Source organism: Mytilus californianus, unplaced genomic scaffold (assembly GCF_021869535.1).
Source record: "Mytilus californianus isolate M0D057914Y unplaced genomic scaffold, xbMytCali1.0.p SCAF_2, whole genome shotgun sequence".
Classification (NCBI taxonomy): domain Eukaryota; kingdom Metazoa; phylum Mollusca; class Bivalvia; order Mytilida; family Mytilidae; genus Mytilus; species Mytilus californianus.
Genome location: NW_026262668.1, coordinates 32,077,588 through 32,102,726, shown reverse-complemented (window position 1 = coordinate 32,102,726; position 25,139 = coordinate 32,077,588). Strand labels below are relative to the sequence as shown.

Here is a 25,139-nt window from a genome sequence, read left to right as displayed (position 1 = left end):
TTAATCATATATAACTGAATACTAGAGCCTGTGTCTCTCACCTAGCTCTAACATGACAATCAGGTCAAGGTCATTACACCAATCATAGTTGACCTATTACTTATGGTAATTTAAAAAAGAGACAAAAAAAACAAAAAAACTTAACACTGACCTATGAACGATGAAAATGAGGTCAAGGTTAGATAATACCTGCCAAACATACATGTACACCTTAGATCACCTTACAATTATTCCATAAATCAAATATAGTTAACCTACTGCTTATAGTTTTCAAACAAACGGATCAAAACAAAACACATAACATTGACCAATGAACCATGAAAATGAGGTCAGGGTCAGATAATACCTGCCAGACAGACATGTATACCATAAAATCAATCCATAAACCAAATATAGTTGACATATTGCTTAGAGTTCTTGAAAAAAGGACCTAATCACGTAATTTTAATCTTGATTACTGATCCATGAAATGAGGTTAAGATCAGGTGAACCCTGTCTGACTGACATGTAGACGTTGCAAGGAACCCATATTCCAAATATAGTTATCCAATTACTCATAATCAGTGAGAAATTCCCATGACAAAAAAAAATATAATTTGTCTTTAAACAGTAGCTGAAACATGAAAATGAGGTCAAGGACAATGGACATATGACATACAGAAAATTGGTAACATGAGGTCCAGGTCTTCTACCTTTTGAAATATAAAGCTTATACAAATATTTTACACTGCCGCTGCCACCGGATAGTAATCCCTATGTCTCCCATACTGCGACGAGAGACGAAACTAATTTTTTATGAAATTTCTTTACAGTGACTGAGAAATGTGTTGCAGAAAAAATGTTTAGAAGATATATGATCTAACTTAAAGCACTGTTTAGACACTGTTAGAAGATATATACACTTGTGGTTTGATTTTAAATCTATAAAAATAACCACTATTATTTTTACCCAAGCAAAGCCACTAATACTAATGCATAACTGAAATGACATACACCAAGAATATTATAAAAAATACCTGAAATATATTCATTAAGATTTTTAAATATCTTTTGACAAAAAATAATAAATGTTGATTCTTCAAACAATAAATAACAACACATAAATAAATAAATGATAAAATAAAATATAACATAAATAAATAAATCTTTCTAGATGGTAACTGAAAGAATTTTCATAAACTAACACAAGTTTTGAATGCAATAAGAGTTAACAATCGTCAAACTGACAATGACATTCAAAACAGCAACTAATGCTCAAACTAAAACAAAAATGTTACTAGAATAAGCATAGGTATCATCAGTGATTTAAGCAAAGTTTGACATTTATTTATAATGTCCTAAAATATATCCAAACAACTTTATACTTGATTCTATTAAAATAAACTAGAGGCTCTGAAGAGCCTGCGTCGCTCACCTGCATCTTCAACAATGGTCACTTTTCTGTAAAAATCATCATTAAAGGGCAATAACTCTATAAAGATTTAAATAGACCATTTCAGTCATGTTGACATATTTGTAGATTTTATCCTGCTGATCATTTTTGCTTTTAAAGTTTCTATTTATCTATTATAGTTCCAAGATAATAGGCAAAAACGCACACAAAAAAGGTAAAAAATTGTGATTAAAGATCAATAACTCCAATAAGAAGTTGACTTATGATGTCGGCCAAATTAACTTATTAGTACATTATGTCTTGCTGATCATTTTTGCTATTCAAAGCTTCTCTCTATCTCTTATATTTTTCAAGATAAAAGGCAAAAATGTAAAACAAAAATTCGTAAAATTGATTATTTAAGGACCATTACTCCTATAAGAAGTTGCATAAACTGTAAAAATTTAACATAATTTTATCAAGCAGTTCAGGAGCAGTTGTGGATACGAAAGATGGACTGAAGGACAAACAACAAACAGACAGACAGACTCCCCCATCACTATTTACCGACTGATCCAAAAAGCAGGGATATAAAAGTGTACAAGGCTAAGAATAAAAGAAAAACATACATGATTCATTGGCAATCATGCAAGTCTTTGTTTTAATTCTAAAAGGTGAATTAGATCTGGAAAGTGCTAAAAAATCATGAGTGAAAGAAACTGTTTAATCTTAAACCTTTTAGTTATTCTTGCTAGTTGAGTTATAAAAAATTCAGTTACAGGGATATGTTGCAATTAGAAAAGTTACCATTATGAGGGAGAAAATCTAAACTTTCCATCTTATTCTTTTGATTCTCAGAATAACATAAAGAAATCACTTATGATACCTTAAAATAGTTACACATGAAGCCTCAACACCCACACTGCAGTGGAAATATTGCACACACACACATATATATAATTCATATAAATTTATAGTTTTTAGGAAGTTTTATTGATCGATGAGTACTTTATTTTACCCGAACAAAAAGTAGTGAACAATATATTAGGACCACCCAGTTTATGTAATGCTATATTAAATTGTTAAACAGTAGTAGTGTCTACAAATTTGATATTTTGTATATACTCTACGGTAGATGTTCAGTTACTTGAATCCTAGAAGACAGTGAAATTTTAATAGGAAAACAAACTGAAGCTTGCAACATTTACGGACATTCTATGCACCGTGATATATCAGTCAGGGAGCTATAACAACCACCTAACAAACATATCTGCACAAATCTATCTTTACAGTTTACTCCCTCAGCTAAATGATATCTACATTTTATTTATCATATTTCATTCAATACTATTTATTACATTCTTTACAATATTAACATAATCAAATATTAATGAGAGATTCTATGTACAATAGTGGTAAGAGTGGTTATATGTTGGTTAAATACTGTTAGTATTTTAAAACTAGCATTGTTTTAACTATACCACTCTAATATAACTGTGGTTTGTATCACTTACACTTAGGAAAGATGATTTTAAAAACTTTGAATTTTTCCGACTCAAAATAGGTGTGGTAGTGGAAGGATTCAGTGTCTGTTGTCGCAGCTCTGTTGCTCCCTAGGGATGAACAAAAACAAGCATTGCATGCAAAAAGATCACAAAGCCAACTGAGAAAAACAGATAATGAAAGTAGAGATTCTAAAGAGTCAGAATCATTTACATGACTATCACTAAGTTTATATTTAAACAAAAAGAGCCGAGGAAAATTTCATGAAGTTTGATTTAAATTGTAACAGGGTCTTAAAGGAGCTTTTTAACTACTTTACTATATGCCCAACATAGTCCAATTGCTTAGAAGTAATCATTCAAAAAATTTACACATCATTAACTACCACTAAACAACACATTTTGAACCATTTCCTGAAAAGATCTGGGAAGGGAATCCCTGTCATAGCTGATCTGAGGGTCATTTACCCATTAATATGAATGAAAAAAAAAGCATCCAAAGTAACATGTGTACTAGCCTTTTCCAGGGAGATCTCTTTTTAAAATGAAATAATACATTCTGAATTTTCTTTATTCATAGTCCCCTGTACAATGTACTCTTATCCAAAAAGGTATTAGTCACTACCAAGTATGAAACCTTACTGGTAAATAGTTTCAGAGGTGATGTGTTCATAAAGGTGTTATTTTGTAACAAGAATAAAATGGTCAAAATCCAACAACTCCCTTGAAAATTATCAACTCAAAATGACTGTAAATTATGGTCTACAACTAATCTCGACTAACAATCCTAACATGTATGAGAGCTTTGTGTCAAACAATATCAAAAGGATTTTGTCCACAAGATGTCCTTGTATTACAATAGTAATAAATAGTAAAAAAAAAATGGTTTGTCACATAGCTCCTGTAAAAATTATGAAATCATTAAAGAAGAATAGTAAGGTCTACTATACCTTTATAATGAAATAATAACTTTTACGGGTCTACTACATATGATTACAAACAATCTTGCCAAGAGAGCTTTTTGTCATAATTTCTCGAAAGAGTTGCATTCACAACGTGTTATTGTGTTACAATAGTGTTAATTGTAACCAAAACTATAGGAAAAACTACCTTTAACCTGATAAAAATCCATGTTCCAGTGTACTAAGAAATCTTGGTCAAAACCTTAATTTGGCATATGTTTAGAAAAGTGCACGTCATAATGAACATGTATACTTAGCTTAATAATGATGTGAATACAGATACATCATCACATTTAACTACCTAAAAGCCAAACTTTAACCTGATTAAGGACTGGTGGATGGACTGAGTAGCATATGGATGAACAGACAGACTGACTAACTAACAGACATACTCATAGACATTAATGCCCATCAATGATGGGGCAAAAACAAAAATGACCCAAAACCTCTCAAGTCTCTTTTTCTAAAATATTAAACTGTGTCCCAAGTATTTATTCTGAAATGAACCTTTTCTGAAAAGCTATCTTTAGGATCTGACAAGGCTCTGAACAACACTAGAAAATTCACATTTATGCCTTCCTTCACAACATCATTGGCAAAGATGACAAAATAACAAAATATGATTTAAACCATTTCTTATAAAGATGGCACCCTCCAACACCCTTCCCCTCCATTCAAAGTTCTTTAAATCCTTGCCATACATGTCACATTTGGAAAAAAGTCTTAAAGAAGGACATGGTTAAAACCAAGTATCTCTGAAATCAAAATCCAATTCCTTCACAGTTGTAAATGTCATTCTTAAATAATCTAAATTTTTTAATTGAATAAAAAAATGTTTGATTCTAGCTTTTACAATTCTTCCATTCTTTCATACTAACAACACCAAGAGCAACACATACTAACAGAACTATAGCAATTTGTTGGGACAGGATAGCAAGACAACACTCTGTACTACAAAGATGACCTCTGCAAGGCCATATTATAATAAAATGAGACAATATTCATATCATAGACTGACAAAAAAATTCAATATTTTAGTACTTATTAAATAATAAGTGATGGAAAAATATAACTGAGATAATTCATGTTGAAATGAGTGATTTTATGAATATTTGTACTATTTTCCGCACACATGTAACAAAAGCATGATATACATGGATTTTGCTATTCTGACTGAATTCATAAACAATTAAAATAAAACACTATACAGAGGTAATCTTTATACTCAGGTTAACATGCTGTATTGCGTTAAACAATCTAATCACTAATTATCACAGGAAGATTTGTGATATTACTTCACAAGCAAATCTGGACTTACACTGAATGAATTGGACTTCTGTATAACAGACATTTTCTTGTTTTTACGTGAGGATAGTGGTGTAGAGGTAGATATATCATTAATTTCCCATCTGTCAGCCTACAACGACAAAATCCACAAAACATGCAACATGCATTAGTCTAATGGGAAGAAAATAAATGTGAAGCATAAAAATATAATGAAATAAATTCACCACACAGAATTGTTTTTGATAATGATGCAAGTGTTTTAACCTGTAACTAAAATTGTTGACAAAGGTTTTCTGTTAAGCTGCAACATATTCTTTAAATATGAATTCACAAAGCAATACAAGGCAGGCCTCACAATTCACTGTTTCAGAACCTGAAGGGCTGTGGGTAGTTTCATTGTTGGTATACTAAATTGAAAAATAACATTGACTCATTCATTGCATTTCATTGTTTACGACACTGTTAACCAATCATGTTTTGGTCTATGCTTTTGAAAAAATTACTCAGAACGCATTAGATTCTGAAACGGTGAATTATAATGCCATTTTATGCTGAGATCTGTCAGAAAGTAATTCTTTTTTGTTTTGTGTTTTGTTTTTGGTCAAATAAATTATCATTTTAGGACTGTCAGGTTCAAACATTTCAATTGAAACATAGTTCGTGAATATTCACAGATTTATTGAAGTTTCACATTACTTCTTCCACAGGTCCCTTCTCCCCCTTCATTTAAGTTGATTAATTTTTTTGAAAGGAGTAATCAAGCGCTGCAATATAAATTCAAAAGCTGCAATGACAAATTAAAGGGTAGAATCAAAAGCCAAGTACAACAGAAAAAGCATTACACAAACCACAATTAAAATGTGTATTCTAGTTTATGTAGTCCAAAAGTTAAGTAAAAACAAAAACAAACAAATCTGAGGAGTTCTGGTATAAATATAGAGTATGTAAGAAGATTAAACTTCTTTTAACCACCTTCTATTCCACTTTTTTACTCTACCTTGAGAATGAAAAATTAAGACTTATAAAAATGTATTGCTAAGCATATGTTAAATTTTGTTATTTTATCTGTTTAACATATTTTCAAATAATACTTTGTCTTTCCAGCAAGCGAATGTGTACCTTGATTGTTAATGTTAGAATGACTCTAAAACAATAAGACATTTCAAAGTTTTTGTTCCTAAAATAAAGTCAATACGAGTTATTAATCCATATCCCTAAATGAAAGAAGAGAAATTAAAAGGTAATGATATCTGAAATCTTGATTTTAATAGAAATTTGAATCTTGTGGCAAGTTTGCATAGACTATATGGAAATATGTTGTGTATGCTGAGATCTTGCGAGATTTCCAGTAATTCATCTCATTTTTTGTGTGGCTAGCCAATTTAATGGTGGAAATTTTCTCTCTTCCAAATTTCAGTCAACATTTTGTAAGTGTAAATAAACATAAGTAAGGGAGATGTGTGTGTCATACTCCATCTCCATGATGGCAAATAATATAAGCAGAAAAATCCTTGTTTTGATATGGGAAACATCAAAAATCACTATGATAAAAAAAAGCAGGGGCACAACTTCATGTCCAGTAGATGAGCATGTGCAAGTTTGGTTGAATTCTTTCATGCTGTTATCAAAGAGTTGTGTATTCACAAAATGTGACATGGACGACTGAAGTAATCCCTACAGTTGTATCATTACCAGGCGACACAACAAATAAGTTGTTGGTTTTTCTGATATTAACTCAATAAAGTGTCGGTCAATTACAACAATGACTATCAAAATATATTGTTAATGTGGCATCCTAAAAGTAAAATTGGGTTTGTGAATTGGCTGCTTGTAATATTGTTATTGTTTCAAAGTACGGCCATTATATCATTAATGGATGAAGCTAGATACCACCAAATTCAAATCCTTCTTACTTTTAGTATATGGTTATCCTTACTAACTTCTTCGTTATTCTGTTTTTATATTGCATCATGACAAGAAAAAAATAAATGAATAATGTGTAAAATTGAGAATGGAAACTGGGAATGTGTCAAATAGACAACAACCGACCAAAGAGCAGAAAACAGCCCAAGGCCACCAAAGGGTCTTCAACACAGCGAGAAAATCCAACACATGGAGGCGGGCTTCAGCTGGCCCCTAAACAATTATGTATACTAGTTCAGCGAAAATGGACCTTACACTAAAATCCAAAACATATAAATGAACAAAATTAAAAAAGATACAACTTACAAGACTAACAAAGGCCAGTAGTTCCTGCTTTGGGACAGGCGCAAAAATGCGGCAGGGTTAAACAAGTTTTGTGAGATCTCAATCCTCCCTCATGGAATACAGATGCCCCAATTTTGAAGTGGACATGGCAAATTCTGCAATTTTTCCATTTATATAGAAACATAACTCAAGAACTGTGAAAGTGACGCCACTCAAATTCAAATTCGATATGGAAAAGGCATATTCAGCAATTTTTCTATTTATAAAAGGACATTACTCAAGGACACCCCAATATTTAAACTTGAACTTTCCTTTCCTTTCTTACAGTTTTGTCTTGTAATAAAATCAATAATCAATTCCTTATATCAACCAAATGTTTAACAACATAAACGTGCAATATATGCACATTTTAATAAATGAAAATGATTTGATGTGACTGCTATTTGAAATATGTCTGAAAATAAAACCTATGCATGAAAAAATGAATGTGCAAGAATGTGCAAGAAATAAACTTCAGAATTTTTGTTTAATTGTAAGTTACACGTGTTTTTATTAAATTTTAATGAGGGGGTCAAAAGTTAATAAAACTACTGTGGCTGTCAATAGGAGGCTTATACCATTTCATACACAAAAATAGGAATAGTTTCCACACAAAAAAAAAAAGTGACATGGAAAGTGTCCTGTAAATTTACACATTTAATGCTATTTTTCTGATTTAAATGCAAGAAGTTTTAAGCTTGCTTTAAAGTATTGAGTAACAAGAGTGTATTCTGGAGCGGCTAAAAGTACCATAAAGTTACATTTTATTCAATTAGCAAAAATCTTTTTTTAAAATGAGCATAGTTGCAACTCTTGGAAATAAGCATATATTGTGATTACATATGAGTAGACATGATATGACCTGATTTAAAGTACAGATAGTAAAAAATCATGGCAAACCAATTACGTTCATGAAGTAAATGAAATTACTATAATGACTATATAAGCATTTATTTAACCTCAAAAAGACATTAAAAATATTTCAGACATAAAAAATAAGTTCAAATTTCTTGTTTCAAAAACAGTTTTAAGATAAAAAATAATTGTTATACTGATTAACAAAGCTTTTATTTTTTTTGGTCCCACAAAAGCTTTTCAGAAAAGGTTTTTTTTTATGCATTATTAGCCCCATTGGGTTGTCACATGAAAATTTTTCCTGAAAATGTCACAAGCTTTATTCTCTACCTACAGAATTAACAAGCATTATACAAATACTAAGCGACTTAAGCAGTATCTGTTGCAGGCCTTTCAAAAATATCATTTTGACATTATCATTATCTTCTATTTATTGATAAATGCCCATATTTTTCAACAAGTGGAATCATCAGATACAATTTATAAAGAACTACCTGTGTATGATTCAAGTAAACTTTGTTTAAATTGGTCTGGTGATTTCAAAGGTACTGATGACAAGAAATGATGGAAGCCAAGTGATGAAAAAAATGCTAGAACATAAAAGGGGCATTAGCTGCCATTTAAACAAAAAATTAAAATGTGATTTTTTTTGTTTCAAATAGTTATAAAAGCGGAATAATGAAATACTATTTCACTATTAGCCGTCAATTTGGTTCAATTTGGTCAAAATAAGATCGAACACATTCCAAATATGTTATTGACTTGCAAGTGAATAATTCAACCTCAGTTGAACCCGTATTCATGTTACCCTAACTTGACCTTTAGCTGAAGATGGGCTATGCATGCCCTAAGCATGTTCAGTTATCAAAAAGAAAAGAATGTCAACATTAAAAGGTGAAACATTGGATCCACCATAAAAAAACAACATTTCTTTGACCAATTAGGACCACAAGTAATCATTATATCTAGATCGTAATTACACAACTTCTCAATGTATTTATATTCATATTTATGTTTATATCGGGTCAAATGACTAGCAGCAGTCTTCGGAGGTAATCTCAATGGTTAATTAGATAGCGTCTAGTCTAAAATATGCACGAAATGCTGATACTTATACCGAGTCCATGCATACTTAATCAATTTTTTGAACTTTCTGTAATTTGGATTTAAGTTTTAGTATGTTATAAATCAAATATGAGAATTTAAGTCAAATCAGTGATCATGAATTTGACAGCTAATGCCACTTTAAATTAATTCATCTTAAAGAACAAATTATTGACCCTATTATAGTTTCTGGAAAGACAAAATGTAGTAAAGAAGCCTGATAAATATATACCTTGCAAAGTTGAAATTATGTTCTGAAGGAATATTTCGTGGGGGAGTTTATAAGGAATATTCTCTGGTAGGGTTTGCTCAATCCTGCCAAATATGACCGGCTGATTGGTAGGGTTTGCTCAATCCTGCCAAATATGACCGGCTGATTGAATGATAAATGGATAGATACTCAATTTCCTGTAGCAAAAATTCCTTAAACAATTCCACTCAATTTCCTGTAGAAAAATTCCTTAAACAATTCCATAACAACTTCAACATATGTGCAATCTTCATGTGAAGTATTAGGGATCTGGGTTGAAAGCTGAAAGAGGTTGACTACATAAAACTTCTACGCTCTTTCAAAAATTTTACTGAAAAAAGACTTAGTTCCTAAGCCGGAAAAATATTTAAAAAAATCCATAATAGCAGGTGCACACCTTCAACACCTCTGAAGTTTCAGGGATCTGGGTTGAAAACTGTAGGAGGAGTTGATTACTCAAATTAAGATCCCACTTTTCCCTGTCTGCTGGCCCTCTGCCAGACATCACATACTGTAAGCCAGTTTTAGACTTCGTCCAACTAGGCCAAAAATGAAAAATAGACAAACTTATTGAAGACTGAAATTTTTTTTTAACCTTAGACTCTAATTGCAAAAACTTGAAGTCCATCTATAAGTAAAATACAGAAAAAGATAATAAATATTTTCAAAATTTTGCATAAAAAAGCTCCTCTCCAAATTTCATAAAAGTTTGACAAAGTTATTGATGTCTTAAAAAAAAACAGTTTGAACCTAATCGCTGCTGACAGTAACAGAATCTAGGACCTATGTAATGCTTCCGTGACATAATTGTTGCAGGCTCAATAAAAATGTATATCATTATTTTAACTGTATATGAACGACTTTTTTGTGGGCTGAATCTGTCAACAAAATGGTTCTTCATGATGGGTCCCTTGTTTCACTTTTCAATGTTGACATTCTTTGCTTTTTAATAATTGATAGTAGATATAAGAAGATGTGGTATGAGTGCCAATGAGACAACTCTCCATCCAAGTCAAAATTAACTTGCTTAGAAGATGAGTTACCTATCTCCATTCTTCATTCTAATCTTTAAATATTGTGATGAGACTTTTGTTTAAAAAAAAATTACAAAGAACTTACAAAATATGTTTTATAACATTGACAGTTTCAACTTTGTACGTCATATTTTGACTGTTAATGAGTAGATAGAATAAAGTGGACATATCATTATGACTACCTCATCTAACTGATTCTGTTCTTGCTTCATTTGTTTTTCTTTCTTTCTATCACTTTTCTCTTGCTTCTCTGACTTTCCTTCTTTTTCCTTACTTTTTTCTTCTTTTAAGTTACTTTGGCTCTACAAAAGCATTTATGGATTAGCTGAAGTAAAAAAACACCAAACAGTGCCATTAAGCAGATCTCACAGATGAATACTACTCCTCCACCCAAAATGTTTCTAAAAAAATAAATAAATAAAGCAAGTGAAACTGCCAGCTACTGCTCACTGATGATACCTCCGCTGCAACTGGATAATTTTAATAGTGTAAAAATATGTAAGTGTTCGGTAAACAGAAAGTTGTTGAGTGATGAATCTAAAAACGCATCACACAGTATAGCTGACTTATATAAACCCTGAAACCAAACTTCAGAAATCCTTATGATGTAGTTCCTGAGAAAGATGCGATGAAAAATATTCATGGGATGAACAGACAGACTGATGGACAGACAGAGGTAAAACAGTGTACCCCCACTTTTTTAAAGCGGGGGTATAATAAAAGAACAGATCTCCAGTGTCCTCTACGTTACGCATATTTTACCTGTCCAATGGCAATAACTAGAAAACATTTTTTTTTTGGGGTTCTTTAATATCTTAAAGAAATGTATGCTTGAAAGAGCTGGTAATGCAATTTTCTACATAAATAATATATCCAAGGGGCATAAATCTTTTCAAAATAGTTGATCAACATTGTTTTTCTTTCTAATCAGAGGCATTGCTGATATAAGCCTCTGATATAAGTTTGATCAAAATCTGTCAAGAATTGTACATGTGAGACCGTTTACAATACCAGACAGACGAATGGACAGATGCCCGATATTTCTATTTCCCCTGCAATGTGTTATGTACGGGACAAAAATAAGGAGGTTAACAATAGCCATTATATGGCCAAGTTTCAATAAAAGTTTCAAAAGTCAAAGTCCATGAATTGCTTAGGGAAATTAACCCAAATATAATTTGTCTCAATAATCAAAATAGGAATGCACAATGGTATTATATGTGAAGATTCGAAGAAAAAAAGTGTATACAAATGTGTAATGCAGAGTGCAGATATGAAAAAATCCATGACATGCCAAAGAAAACCCAAAAATCATTTGGATGAAGAAATGAAATAGGTGCACAAGTACATCATGTGAGTAAACTTCTATGAAAGTTTAATAAAATGCTTTAATGAGCGCAGCCTGAAACGACCACAGAGAACCCTGAACAGTTGGGGCAAGTTTGGACACAATATTCAAGCTTGATCTGTCTGAATTTGGATTGTGATCAAATTTTTGACATCATATAGGTTTCTGACACAAAATAAATGTGGTCAAAGATCTTAAAAATTTGAAATGGGACATTTAATTTACCTAGTATGGTCTGATATCCAAAATCTAACAACATGGTTAGATTCAGCATACAAAAGACAAACAAAAATTTAATTTTAGTTGAAATCAAACAAAGTTTAATTCTGGACCCTTCAAACCTTAATAGGGACTAATTTGAAAATTGGGCCCAAAATAAAAAATCTAAATGCACAATAAGATTCAGCATATCATAGAGCCGCAATAATTCAGTTTTTGATGCAATCAAACAAAGTTTAATTTTGGACCCTTTGGACCTCAATGTAGACCAATTTAAAAATGGGGCCCATATCCAAAATAGTAATACAAGGTTAGAACCCCCAAAAATTAAAGACTTTAAATTAATCCCATTGAAATTGGTTAAAAGATTTGTATTTATTTTCAATTGAAGATTTCTTGCTATTGCACAATACTGTGATATTCCGCAATACTGTGCTATTGTGCAATACTGTGCTGTTGCACAATACTTAGTTAATCTGTTATAACTAATAATTTACACACCCTGTTTGGTGTGTATCTCCTGCCATATCAGTATTTGTTGCTTTTATATATAAATCAGAAATAATCAATGTAAAAATGAAATTTTTTTGGGAAAAAAACCCAAAAAGTTATGAAAAAAAAATCCCCCAAAAGATTTGTCCCCTCCCATTAATCAATTTTTGAAAAAATTTGAAATTTTGAAAAATCTTGAAGAAAAAAGTATGAACCCCCCCCCCCCCCCCCCCCCCCCCCCAAAAAAATTGAAAAAAATTTTTTGCGGTCGTATAAAAAATGTCTTGTCAACTAGCTCAACAGTAGTCGATACAAAAGTTGACAGACAGACGAACACCCCATCATTGTATAACACCTGTTTCAAAAAGTCAGGTATAAAATGTATCACCAAGTTAACTTGGTCACTTGTTAAACCCTAAAATTGGATCTTTTTACTTTCTATTATCTCCATATCAGCAAACTTCAGTTGAGTAAACCAAAAAGTTCATTCAAGTCAGTATTTGTCAAAATCTAAATTTTCCTAAGGGTGCTATTTCTTGATTATGCAGAAACTTCTGCCAAGTTTCGTAAAACTCCATGAATGTTTGACAAAGTTCTTTGTTTAAAAATCTTTAACCACAGTTTTTTCTTAAAACTCAAATTGCCAGGCAGGGGTGAGATTAATACAATACTTTAAGCAAGAAATATCAGAAAATGTTAAAACCATGCCATGTTTTTTGCTAGACAAAGTAGAGTGCACATTATTCTTTTTCAAATCCTTAAATTTGTTAATCATAATGATATGCCTAACAATATAAATGGAGAATGTGTCCATGGGACACAGATGATGCCCCTACTTGCATATAACATTAAAAAGGGGAATAACTAGAGAATGGTAAAAGCCAAGCCACCCAAATTTGCACTTGATCTGAGTTTTGTGGTAATAAGCATTGTGTAGAAGTTTCATAACATTTGGTTAAGGCAAACTAAAGTTAGAAAACAGAAACCAATTTGGGACGTATGTACAGACAGACAAGGGTAACACTTAATGCCCCCTCAGCTGCAGCAGGGGCATAATAACTATTATGCAATTTTAATACAAAATAAGTATTTACTGATATATTTTTTAAGCTTCAGAACAAATTCCTTCTTTCATCTTGTAGATTTCAATAAATCTTATCAGATTTCCCTAACAAAAGTCTGGAATATAATTGGTTATTCATTTGGAAGCTGAGCTCAGAGAGCTTCAGGTCTTTTCTTTTAAATCGGTCTTTCAAATATTAAAGTGTTGACGGTATTTTTCATAATTACAGTACTTTTTAAATTTTTACTTAGTAAACAGCACAGTGTATTGCACAACAGCAAGAAATCTTCAATTGAATATAAATTCAAATCATACAACCAATTTCAAGTTCTTTGACTACATTTATTCTGTAATACATTTATGAATCTATAAATACAGGATTTCAAATTTTTGATAAAAGACAAACAGAACTTCTGCATTTATTTTTTTGTAACTTTTGGCTTATTTCAACACCATGAAGTGCTTATTATCAATGGATAACAAGATTGCACACACTGAAATGTCTCTGCTGCTTTAATGAGCATGCTTGAATGTTTTGTTGAAAGTTTGTAAGATAAAGGTTTTACTAAAGGTATTACATAAACTTTACATCATCAATGATCCATAAAAAACAGGTCAAAGTCAGATATGAACCCTGCAAGATGAACATGTACATCGTGTAATCATTCCATGTACTAATTATATTTGACCTACTGCATATAGTATCTGACCTGTTTAATCATAAATGAAATGAAATAAAGGGTATACAAAGATCAGAAAAATAACAAACAGATATCTAGAGTTATTAAAGCTTATTATAAGTTTAAAGATGAACCACTTATCAGTCATTAACTCAGTAATATATTTAAGTTTTTCATATGATGACTTTGGTTCCTTAATTCAAAGTAATTGATTACCTGTACAATACTACTGGTACTGCTGGTAGGTGTTACTGTGACAAGGGTACCAGAACTTGATGTAGACTGACTACTGGTACTGTGTGTATCGAATGGTTTGCTAGCATTTGATTGCGATATGAAGTATGCTCTATGAGAATGAACTGGGGTCATAGGAACACTTGGCATTGGTGATGATGAAAGCGATGGGTAACGAGTTTGGACTATTCTCTGGCAAGCTGAAAAAAGATGGCATATTAATTAGTGAAACATTTAACCTTATATCATTAGTAAATATACTGAAAAATATAGTGAAGTTAATATGAATTTCCTATGCTAGAAGTGGCAAAAAAATATGAAATCATAACAACTCTTCAACCATTTTAATATATGTTTACTTAATAAAACGAATAATAAACCTGTAAAAATGCTAGACTCCAGACACTGAAATATCTTGCCTGCTTTACTGATAATGATTGAATTTCATGTTGAAAGTCTTTAGATCAAGGTTTTACTACAGCAAATGTACAGGTACTACATAAACTTAAACAGTATCAACAAGAGAGCAAGTCTTGTTCTGCTAAACATACTCAACTCTTAATTCAATGTATCGAGAAACTGGAAGTAGATTTCTGACAGATCAGAAAGAGCACATACGTTAGTGCTAATCACTGTTGACATGCTGACCAAATATAAAGTAATTATGTTCATTAGTATTGGAGAAATATGTGACGAAAAATTGAATTCTTTCAACATATTGAAAATTTAAAGTATGAGCAAACAAGAAGAAGGTATCTGTGCTCTCAATTTACAACTCATCACTGTCAAGCTTATGACCACATTTAAAGTCATTCTGGTCAGAGGGGCCTCAATTGACGAGTGGTCTAAGTAGTCGAACTACTGTATCACTAGCCTGTCAACACTGAGGTTGTGATATGGATCCCGCACGTGGCAGGTGCACTCGACTCCAATCTTAATTGACTAGGATTGTCAGTTTTCCCACCGAAGATAAGTAAGTGAATCTCTCCAGCTTCCTCCTACAATGCTAAACTGTTAACACAGAGATATGACTCCCCTATTTGTTACTTCAACAGTAAAATGCACATGTTGAAATTCAAATAGCAATACTTTAACATGTAAGTTAAGCAAAATATTCAAAGTCAATGAACCATGACTGAAGGTACCGTGCCAAACAACTTCCACTGAAATGAGATGTGCCAATGCTAATACAAAGGCATACCAAATATCATTGACCTACCACTAGTCGTTCTCAATAAACTGACCTACTCACAAACTAATACAGGTAAACTAACAAAAATGTTTCAAAGTCAATAGACCATGACTGATAGGGCGGAACCAAAAAATCTCCATGGAAATGAGATATACCAATGCTAATACAACTGTATACCAAATATTATTGACCTACCACTAGTGGTTCCCCATAAACTGACCTAATCAAACTAATATACTGTTGACGACACCACCGCCGCAAACAGAAATAGAATACCTACATCTCACTTTTTGCATCCTTCAAGGTGAGATAAAAACTGACAGCCACGATATAGCACAACAGTGCTGAAAGTGGCTTAAAAACTTATCAATCAATCATTCTGTTCAATAATTTCTGAGAATAGTTTAAGGAAAATATTTGTTAGAACAGACAGACAGACAGTGGTTGTCATTGGTGGTGTGGCTCATAAGTGTTTCTCTTTTTTTATATAGATTTGACCGTTGGTTTTCCTGTTTGAATTGTTTTACACTGGTCATTTTAGGGCCCTTTATAGCTTGCTGTTTGATGTGAGCCAAGGATCCATGTTAAAGGCCATACTTTGACCTATAATAGTTTACTTTTTAAACATTGTGACTTGGATGGAGAGTTGTCTCCTTGCACTCATACCACATCTTCTTATTTATATAGACATGATGAATACACTACATCCTTTAGACTTTAAGAGTGGATGCATAATCGGTACAGAATCATCTAAAATTTACAATTCTGCACAAATAGAAACTAGAGGCTAAGAGCCTGTGTCGCTCACCTGATTCTACTTTGGTTTTGTAAATCATGTAAAAATAGATCAAAATCATAACAGATACCCTAATAATGATTGAGGCCAAATTTGGTTTAATATTGGCCCCGTAATTTAATAAAAAATCCTGGTGGCCATCTTGTACAGTAAATCGGCAACAAAGTAGCAACACTTCATGCACCTCATAAGGAACATTTATACCATGTTTGGTTTCATTCCATTCAGTGCTCCTCTAGAAGAAGCATTTGTATGTATTTCCCATAGGGTCTTATGTTAAACTAAGTCCCCTGCTGGCGGTTATCTTAGATGATGGTTCGGCTACAAAGTAACAACATTTGGTCAGCACCTCATTAGGAACATTCATGCCATGTTTGGTTTCATTCTATTCAGTGGTTCTCTAGAAGAAAACATTTGTATCTTTTTCCCGTATGGTCCTATGTTAAACTTACTCCTCCAGCTGGCAGCCATCTTGGATGACAAATCAGCTATAAAGTAACAACACTTGTTCAGCACCTCTAAAGAAACATTCGTACCATGTTTGGTTTCAATCCATTAAGCGGTTTTCTAGAAGAAGACATTTGTATATATTTCCCATAGGGTCCTTTAACACAGAATGGAATAGCCCCAAAAGAGTAAACTCATACAGGATAATCTTAACAGTATCCATCCTTGCACAAATCTTTAGATATATATTTAATATTTAAGTGTGTCAGATAAGCTGCAACTTGTTCAAAATAACTCTAGTATAGGGAAATGCAAAGTGAAAAACCCCCAAAACATAAAGAACAAGATTATGTGTCGGTAGGCCAGTATGTACTTACATGCCCTACTCTCATTATCATAAGTCCATGTTCAGTGAACTGTGGAATCAGGGTCAAAACTGTAATTAGGCATATAATTTTAAAAGTCCAACTCACAATGAACAGATGTTGATGTGACTACAACCCCATTGTAAACTACCTTAACCAAAATACATCAACCTGAGAATGTACCAATTTCACATTTCTATGTTCAGTGGACCATGAAAAAGGGGTAAAACTGTAATAAGGTATATAACCTGAAAAGGTAATATCATAATGACAAACGAACAGATGCAGACCAGAAAAAATATTACCCCCCCCCCCCCTAATTGTAGGCAGGGCCTAAAATTAATAGAGTACCATCTTGAAACACTCTCTCAACATTCAAACCATATGTTGCACATGTCTCATAATATGAACATCTTTTAAGGTCATTGGCGAGTTTTCTGGCTCTGGTATCATCTATAACACGGGGATTGCTTTCACTGATTGCATCTACAAAATACAAAACAATATACTGGATCATCCGTTTACACGCGTAAGCCATTAATAGAACAAAATACATTCATGTTAAACAGAAATTCTAATTGGGCAATATATTGTAATACTGATGAACTTTAACCTTAATATGCATGCAGTGTTTATTATTTCACTTTAGATAATTAATGACAAACCTAAGCTAATACAAACTATTGTCATTTAAGAGCAATAGCTCCTTAAGAAGTCATCTGATAATTTTTGTGTAGATAAGAAGAAGGTAGATCTTGACATTCTGAGCATTTTTGCTCCTGCCAGATTTTTTCTATCTATTACCATTTTCAAGAAATAATACAAATAATGTATTTTTTTATTTTTAGCCATGATGGCCATGTTTGAATGACTGAGGGGAAAATTGCAAACTTTAAACTACATTGTTGTAGATACCCTAAGGATCATTCATGGTTCATAAATGGTTAAAATGGCAGTCATACAGCCATCCATTGAATTCATGAGTTAGCCACATTGGAAAATTACAGGCTTTTTTGGGCCCTGCAAAAAATACCCAAGCTACAACAGTGAATTAGTGTGAATATTTTCACATTCTTTATGTTCAGTCAAACCTGTATTAAGCAGTCACTCATGGGAAGTATCAAAAGTGACTGCTCAGGAAAGTTGACTTTTGAAAAGAGGTTTCAAAATTCTGATTCTAATATCGCCCCTGGCCAGGATTGCAGCAAATTATTTAAGTGTTTTTAATTGGTAAGTTATGGTTTGTTAGAGCAGACAAATAAATATGGCAGATTCCAGCACTGTACAGGGGGCAACCCACTATTTAGCTAAACTGATTTTTACAGTGGTTGAAAGTAAAGCTGAAATAACCTGTATGCGCTTGTAATTTGTATGAAAAAATATTCACATTTTGATGTTATGCTTGTCAAGAATGTGTATCAAAAGTACATTATCAGAGTCATATTTAGGTCATTTTGATTCAGACTTTCCATATAAAAACAAGAAGATGTGGTACGATTGCCAATGAGACAACTCTCCACCAGCGACCAAATGACATAGAAGTTAACAACTATAGGTCAACGTACGGCCTTCAACAACTTTCCATAGCATTTTTTAATAGACATAGAATAAAAATCAACGGGCAAAAAGGAGCATTTGAATATAAAAATGCTCACCTATAGTAAATCTTTCAATTCAGTTTCCTTTACATAGTCAGAAATATGAAAATCATACTTAATTCTGTCTTTTGAAAGATTATAATACCTGAACTTGTTACTAAAGGAACCTAGAAATATTTAGATATTGTAGTTGTTGTAAACATAGACAGCTTGATATACATGCACACATCCTAACATGCAGAATTATATAGAAGTGTGTTGTGCTTATTATACAATACATTTTCAAAGTTAGTCTCAGTCAAATATGTAGAAAGCATACTGCTAGTTACAGAGAGCAGCCAAAATGTTTCACCTTTAGACTACATAATTTAATATACATTTTTCTATCTATAGAATACAAGCTTTGTTCCATTATAAGTCAATGGCATACATCATGATCAGCTGTCATTTTCTTGTATTTAAATTCCCTTTTTTCAATAACTTCTTGAGTTGAAAAAGCAAAATAATAGAGACTGTTATAACTACTTGGTTTCCCATTGTGAACACAAATTGACAGGAAGAAGTATGAGCAAAATTATTGTTTGTTTACAATCTTATAAGATTAATCTGTGGCATGTGTACAAGAGTCTTATAATACAAAAATCAAATCTTCTGATACAAATCTTATGATACAAATCTTATGATGTGTACCGCCTTTAGTGTCAGATAATGCTTTGTCATTTAAGATTCACAAGAACAAATAACAATAAAAAACTTACAATTCCATACAATGAGGCATCTGATCAGTCTGCTACTGATTCAAGCATTAAGTATTTCCTGTTTCTGGTTAAAACGTTTTTTTCCAAGTGACATGAAAGAACACAGTAACCTTCATAATAAACAGTTGTACTACAAAAACCCCTGGATACATAGATAACTTTATCAATCAGTTAGAAGAATGGTTCAAATTTCACCAGGAATTTAGCTGCCCTCTCATTTTAATGATTACAGTTTTCATGATGCATAATCAAAATTGATTGAAGATTTGACATAAGCATGTCACAGCTTGATACCTATCATTTTATGCAATGCAGATTTTGGAATGTATTTTCGTTTATCTTTTGCTAATCAACATATGATTTCTCCCAACACATGCACAACATTACTTTTTATTCTACAGGATTAGATTCATCAATTTCTCTCTCTGCAATGTGATTTAAACTTGATTTTTTGAGACTTTAACCTTTTGCCTTTCAGACATTTTAAACCTTTACTTATCCAAAAGACACTATCCCAGTTCATTTAAAAAGAGCATTCACAACCAAGCTCATGTGAAAGATAATTGATTGATTAATTCAGAAAATTAAAATTTCAGAAAAATTTGTCTTATTTTGGTCATGTGGTATCTCTCCAAAAGTTACGTGACTTGCTGGAAAAAATGTGAAAAAAATAGGAAATTTGTTGGGGAAAAGTCTAGTAGAGAAATATTGGTAAGTTAATAGGGTATAGTTTGTGTGCGAAGTCAATGATCCAAGTCTGTTAGGAACAGACAAGTTGCCATATTGGTAGCGAAAGAGGAAATATGTGTTATGCCTTGAAATATTGATGCCTCTAAAATAACAGCTTTGTTCAATCAAAATCAAGTTCCTGACACAACTTTCTGTCTTAATCGTGTTCATTCAAGCAGTAAACAAAAGTTAGCCTTTAAAAGGGAATATTTAATGAATTGCTAATTCTAACTTGATATGTTGGTTCTTCCCAGACTAAAGCAATGAAGCAAAAGAGGGGGGAATGGGGGTTACAATTGGGCACACAAATTCTTTAAAAAAACAAATATTAATCTATCTTAAGCTGACTTTTGCATGTATTTGATTAACTCCGCCTATTTATATTGTTTGAAGATGTCAATCTTAATTACAATGCTTGAGCAAATGTTTATATAAACAAAGCAAGCAAGCCAACCAAAGTATCACTCTACAATCATAAAGAAATTAGCTCTAAGTGTAGAGACTTTTTACAATTGAATGATTTTATTATGTAGACAAAACCAGTCACCTGTGTACTATAAATACCTGTATAACCTTATTCAAAGCCTAATTTCTTTGTACGGCTGTAGCACGACACATGTTAGATACTTTTGAATAGTGAGTACAACGACACAACCTGTGTTAAACTCAACAATGCCTTCATCTGACTCGTGACTCGGAGCAGAATAATACTCTTAGCAATAAAGGCATCATGCAGTTATTTGTCTCTAACAGTGAGGCAAGGTAATTTTCTGGCATCTCTTTAGTCTAACATAAAGAATATATAAAAGTTACAAAAGCTGAAGCAGTGCAAACTGCGAGTGTAAATAAAAAGTCAGATACATGTAGACCTGGTTTGTCTAAAGGTCCAGGTAATTGACCAGGAAGAAATAAGAAGGGGAAGGCCCCAATGAAAAGTAAAAATCTCAATGCTGTAGATGTTTCACCAGCCAAAAAGAGCAAAGGCAATTTACCTAAGAGAGAAGTTGAATATAGAATCCTTGATAATCTAATGGTAGACTTTTTTTTAGTTATATGTTCAAAATAAGGGAGCGACCATTTGATTTTTATGGGGGGGGGGCCTAGGATGAAATTTGAAAAAAAATAGGCAGGACAGGAGTTTTGAGTAAAAAAAAGGCAGGATGAGATTATTTGCAAAAAAAAAATTTATGTAAAAAAAAAGTCAGGATAAACTAAAAAAAAAGAAGGCAGGACCGAATAGAGTGAAAAATAAAAAGGCAGGACCGAATAGAGGGAAAAATAAAAAGGCAGGACAAAATTTTTCGTCCTAGCCCCCCCATAAAAATCAAATGGTAGCTCCCTAAGGCAGGTCCAAGTTTGACCGCACCTGAACAACCAGAGTTTGACATCCAAACTATGGTTGACAATGTTGACAATCAGACCTTAAATCTAGAGGATTTCAATGATGCCCTGGTCATGATTGAATGATAGACATTGTATTGGGTGTCAAAAAACTTTATCTCAGAGTTGTAGAGACCATCATCAGTGACCGACCTTGCAAGGGCTGTATAGCCAGTCAAGGTCGTTAAAAACTCATGATGTTCACTTCAGTTATCTACCAATAAGAGTACACCAATTGCCAGCATGTATTTGCTACTATCTATGGACCGTTGCAACTTTTCAAATACAGTAATATTATTCCTTTTCTTATACAATACTTTTAAAACACTCAAAATAAGTCATTATTAGAAAAATGTCAACTGCAATTGGTTGCGCTGTTGCCATTGACTCTGACTGTAGACCTGACAGATGACATCATTTAATCAAAACTGGCGTTAACCCTTTCATGCCTAAGTTATCCTTTTGGTACCCTCTGTATCCTCATGCTCATGCAGAAATTATTCTTTTGGCACACCGGTGTAGATGCCAAATGTATCCATAAGGATACATGAATTCCTGTTTTTAGACTTTCACAATCAATAGTGCACAATGCAAAGTTTTATGACCAAGAACATAGAATGGTCCGAACAATTTGTTTAATATATTTCAATTTAAGAAATAAAATTATAATTCTATCCAAAATATGGGTAATAAGTGTGAATTTTTGGAGCTAGGGGAAATAAAGAGCTGTGCCATGAGCGCATGATACGCCAGTCGCTTTTTCAACAAATAAAGTTCCATAACTCCTCAATGTCATATCAGAAATTTATAAATAACTAAAGGGAGCTTATTTTAATAGATATAAACCAGTCACCAAAGTTTCATGAAAATTGCTTAAAGCATTTTTGTGTTATTGTCCGAAAACTAGAAAATCCCCCCTTTTTTATAAATAAAAGCCAATAACTTTGAAACGTAAAATCTAAAATTTATAAAAATCGAAAGGGAGCTTACGTCAATAAATATAAACAATTCACCAATGTTTCATGAAAATTGGTTAAAGTGTTTTTGAGTTTATTGTTCGAAAACTGGAAAATCCCCCTTTTTTTTATAAATAAAATCCAATAACTCGGAAACGTAAAATATAATATTTATAAAAATCAAAAGGGAGCTTACATCAATAGATATAAACAATTTACTAAAGTTTCATGCAAATTGTTTAATGTGTTTTGGAGTTATTGTCAGACATGTTGACAACGGACCGACAGACATACGGACAGATGGACAGATTCAATTGAAGAAAATGTAATGGGAGTATTTGATCTTGCAAAAGCAGATTACCCTGCAGGTTGATAATAAAAATGTCTTCTGTCAAAATGGGTCTCATAAAAGCAGACCTCGGCAGAGAGCTGAGCAACATTTAAATTTTGATATAACATTGATGAATTTAAATGGCGCCAAATTATTTCGTAAAAGAAGATCGCACAGTAGAGCCAGTTATATAATATGATGGAAACCTGTTTTGTAAAAGAAATTATTTTATATTTTGTCTAGCTCTTTTCCCTCAAGACAAAAGTCTGAGCGTTTTTGAAAATACATGTGGATGATAGATCATTCATTATGGAACTGTTTCAAAAGTTGTGAAGTTGATCCAAATAATATTATAATACAAAGGTTCAATGCTTAAATTTCCTGTTTCTTAGGGTTACACCCAAAGTTAAACTATGGTAACCTTCTACATACATGTATTAAACAGCAAGAAAAATTCACAAAAATATCTTATCAATTAAGTACTAAACCTTTTTGTAATTACTTTCTGATTGCAACAGTTGGCCAATTCAATTTGAAATCCATTTAAATCAAGGTAAATTTATAAAGATGACCTGTTGTTGAAAAAATTACCCAATAAGATTTTTTTCAGTGGTTTATGTTAGCTGTTATGTATGTAAATGTTTATCATAGCTAAGATGCAAGCATACAAAAGATGGTGCATCATGTGCAATGATCATCATGTAACAACTTCCCTGGTCTCAATCCACTAAATGTCAAGCGATCTGGTAATCATATATTTAATAATCAGTAGCCCGTCCAGGATTATTCCAAATGTTACAACTTCTTACAGTAGTATACAGGTAAAATTTAAAATACATTTTCCATTTTTACAGGAAAATAATTTTATTTCATCTTTTTATGCATAAATAAAATGCTCCGCAGGGCGCAGCTTGATACGACAGCAGAGGTCGAAACCCTGAACAGTTGGGGCAAGTATGGACACAACATTCAAGCTTGATACAGCTCTGAATTTGGATTGTGATTAAATATTTGACACAGCATAGCTTTCTGACACAGAATGAATGTGGTCTAAGAACTTAAAAATTTTAAATTGGACATTCACCTATTATGGTCCAATATCCAAAATCTAAATACATGGTTAGATTCAGCATATCAAAGAACCCCAAGAATTCAATTTTTGATGAAATCAAACAAAGTTTAATTTTGGACCCTTTTGACCTCAATGTGGACAAAGTTGATAACGGGGCCCAAAAATCTAAATACATGGTTAGATTCAGCATATCAAAGAACCCCATATATTCAATTTTTGTTGAAATCAAACAAAGTTTAATTTTGGACCCCGATTTGGACCAACTTGAAAACTGGGCCCATAATCAAAAATCTAAATACATGTTTAGATTCAGCATATCAAAGAACACTAAAAATTCAATTTTTGTTAAAATCAAACTAAGTTTAATTTTGGACCCTTTGGACCTTAATGTAGACCAATTTGAAAACAGAACCAAAAATTAAGAATCTAAATACACAGTTAGATTCGGCATATCAAAGAACCCCAATAATTCAATTTTTGATGAAATCAAACAAAGTTTAATTTTGGACCCTTTGGACCTCAATGTGGACCAATTTAAAAATGGGGTCCAAAATCCAATAAAATGCTTCGCTGGGCGCAGCTTGATACGACCGCAGAGGTCGAACCCTGAACAGTTGGGGCAAGTATGGACACAACATTCAAGCTTGATACAGCTCTGAATTTGGATTGTGATTAAATATTTGACACAGCATAGGTTTCTGACACAGAAAGAATGTGGTCTAAGAACTTCAATTTTTTTAATTTACCTATTATGGTCCAATGCCCAAAATCAAAATACATGGTTAGATTCAGCATATCAAAGAACCCCATATATTCAATTTTTGTTGAAATCAAACAAAGTGTAATTTTGGACCCCAAATTGGACA

The 25,139-nt window shown here is 32.4% G+C and overlaps 1 protein-coding gene across 10 annotated transcripts in view; it reads right to left on the bottom strand.

Annotated features, from left to right (window-relative positions):
* Positions 1–25,139, bottom strand: part of LOC127729701 (arf-GAP with GTPase, ANK repeat and PH domain-containing protein 1-like) — a 121,619-nt gene that overhangs the window by 60,118 nt on the left and 36,362 nt on the right. For 4 of the 10 annotated variants that reach the window (XM_052237547.1, XM_052237551.1, XM_052237549.1 and 1 more), the window contains exons 6-10: positions 17,801–17,935; positions 14,632–14,849; positions 10,796–10,915; positions 5,155–5,253; positions 2,887–2,985 (exon numbers count right to left, since the gene is read on the bottom strand). In XM_052237547.1, coding sequence (XP_052093507.1) covers positions 2,887–2,985; positions 5,155–5,253; positions 10,796–10,915; positions 14,632–14,849; positions 17,801–17,935 — 671 coding nt within the window. The remainder of the gene's footprint in view (positions 1–2,886; positions 2,986–5,154; positions 5,254–10,795; positions 10,916–14,631; positions 14,850–17,800; positions 17,936–25,139) is intronic. The other 6 variants (XM_052237548.1, XM_052237554.1, XM_052237555.1 and 3 more) reach the window with 2 other exon arrangements.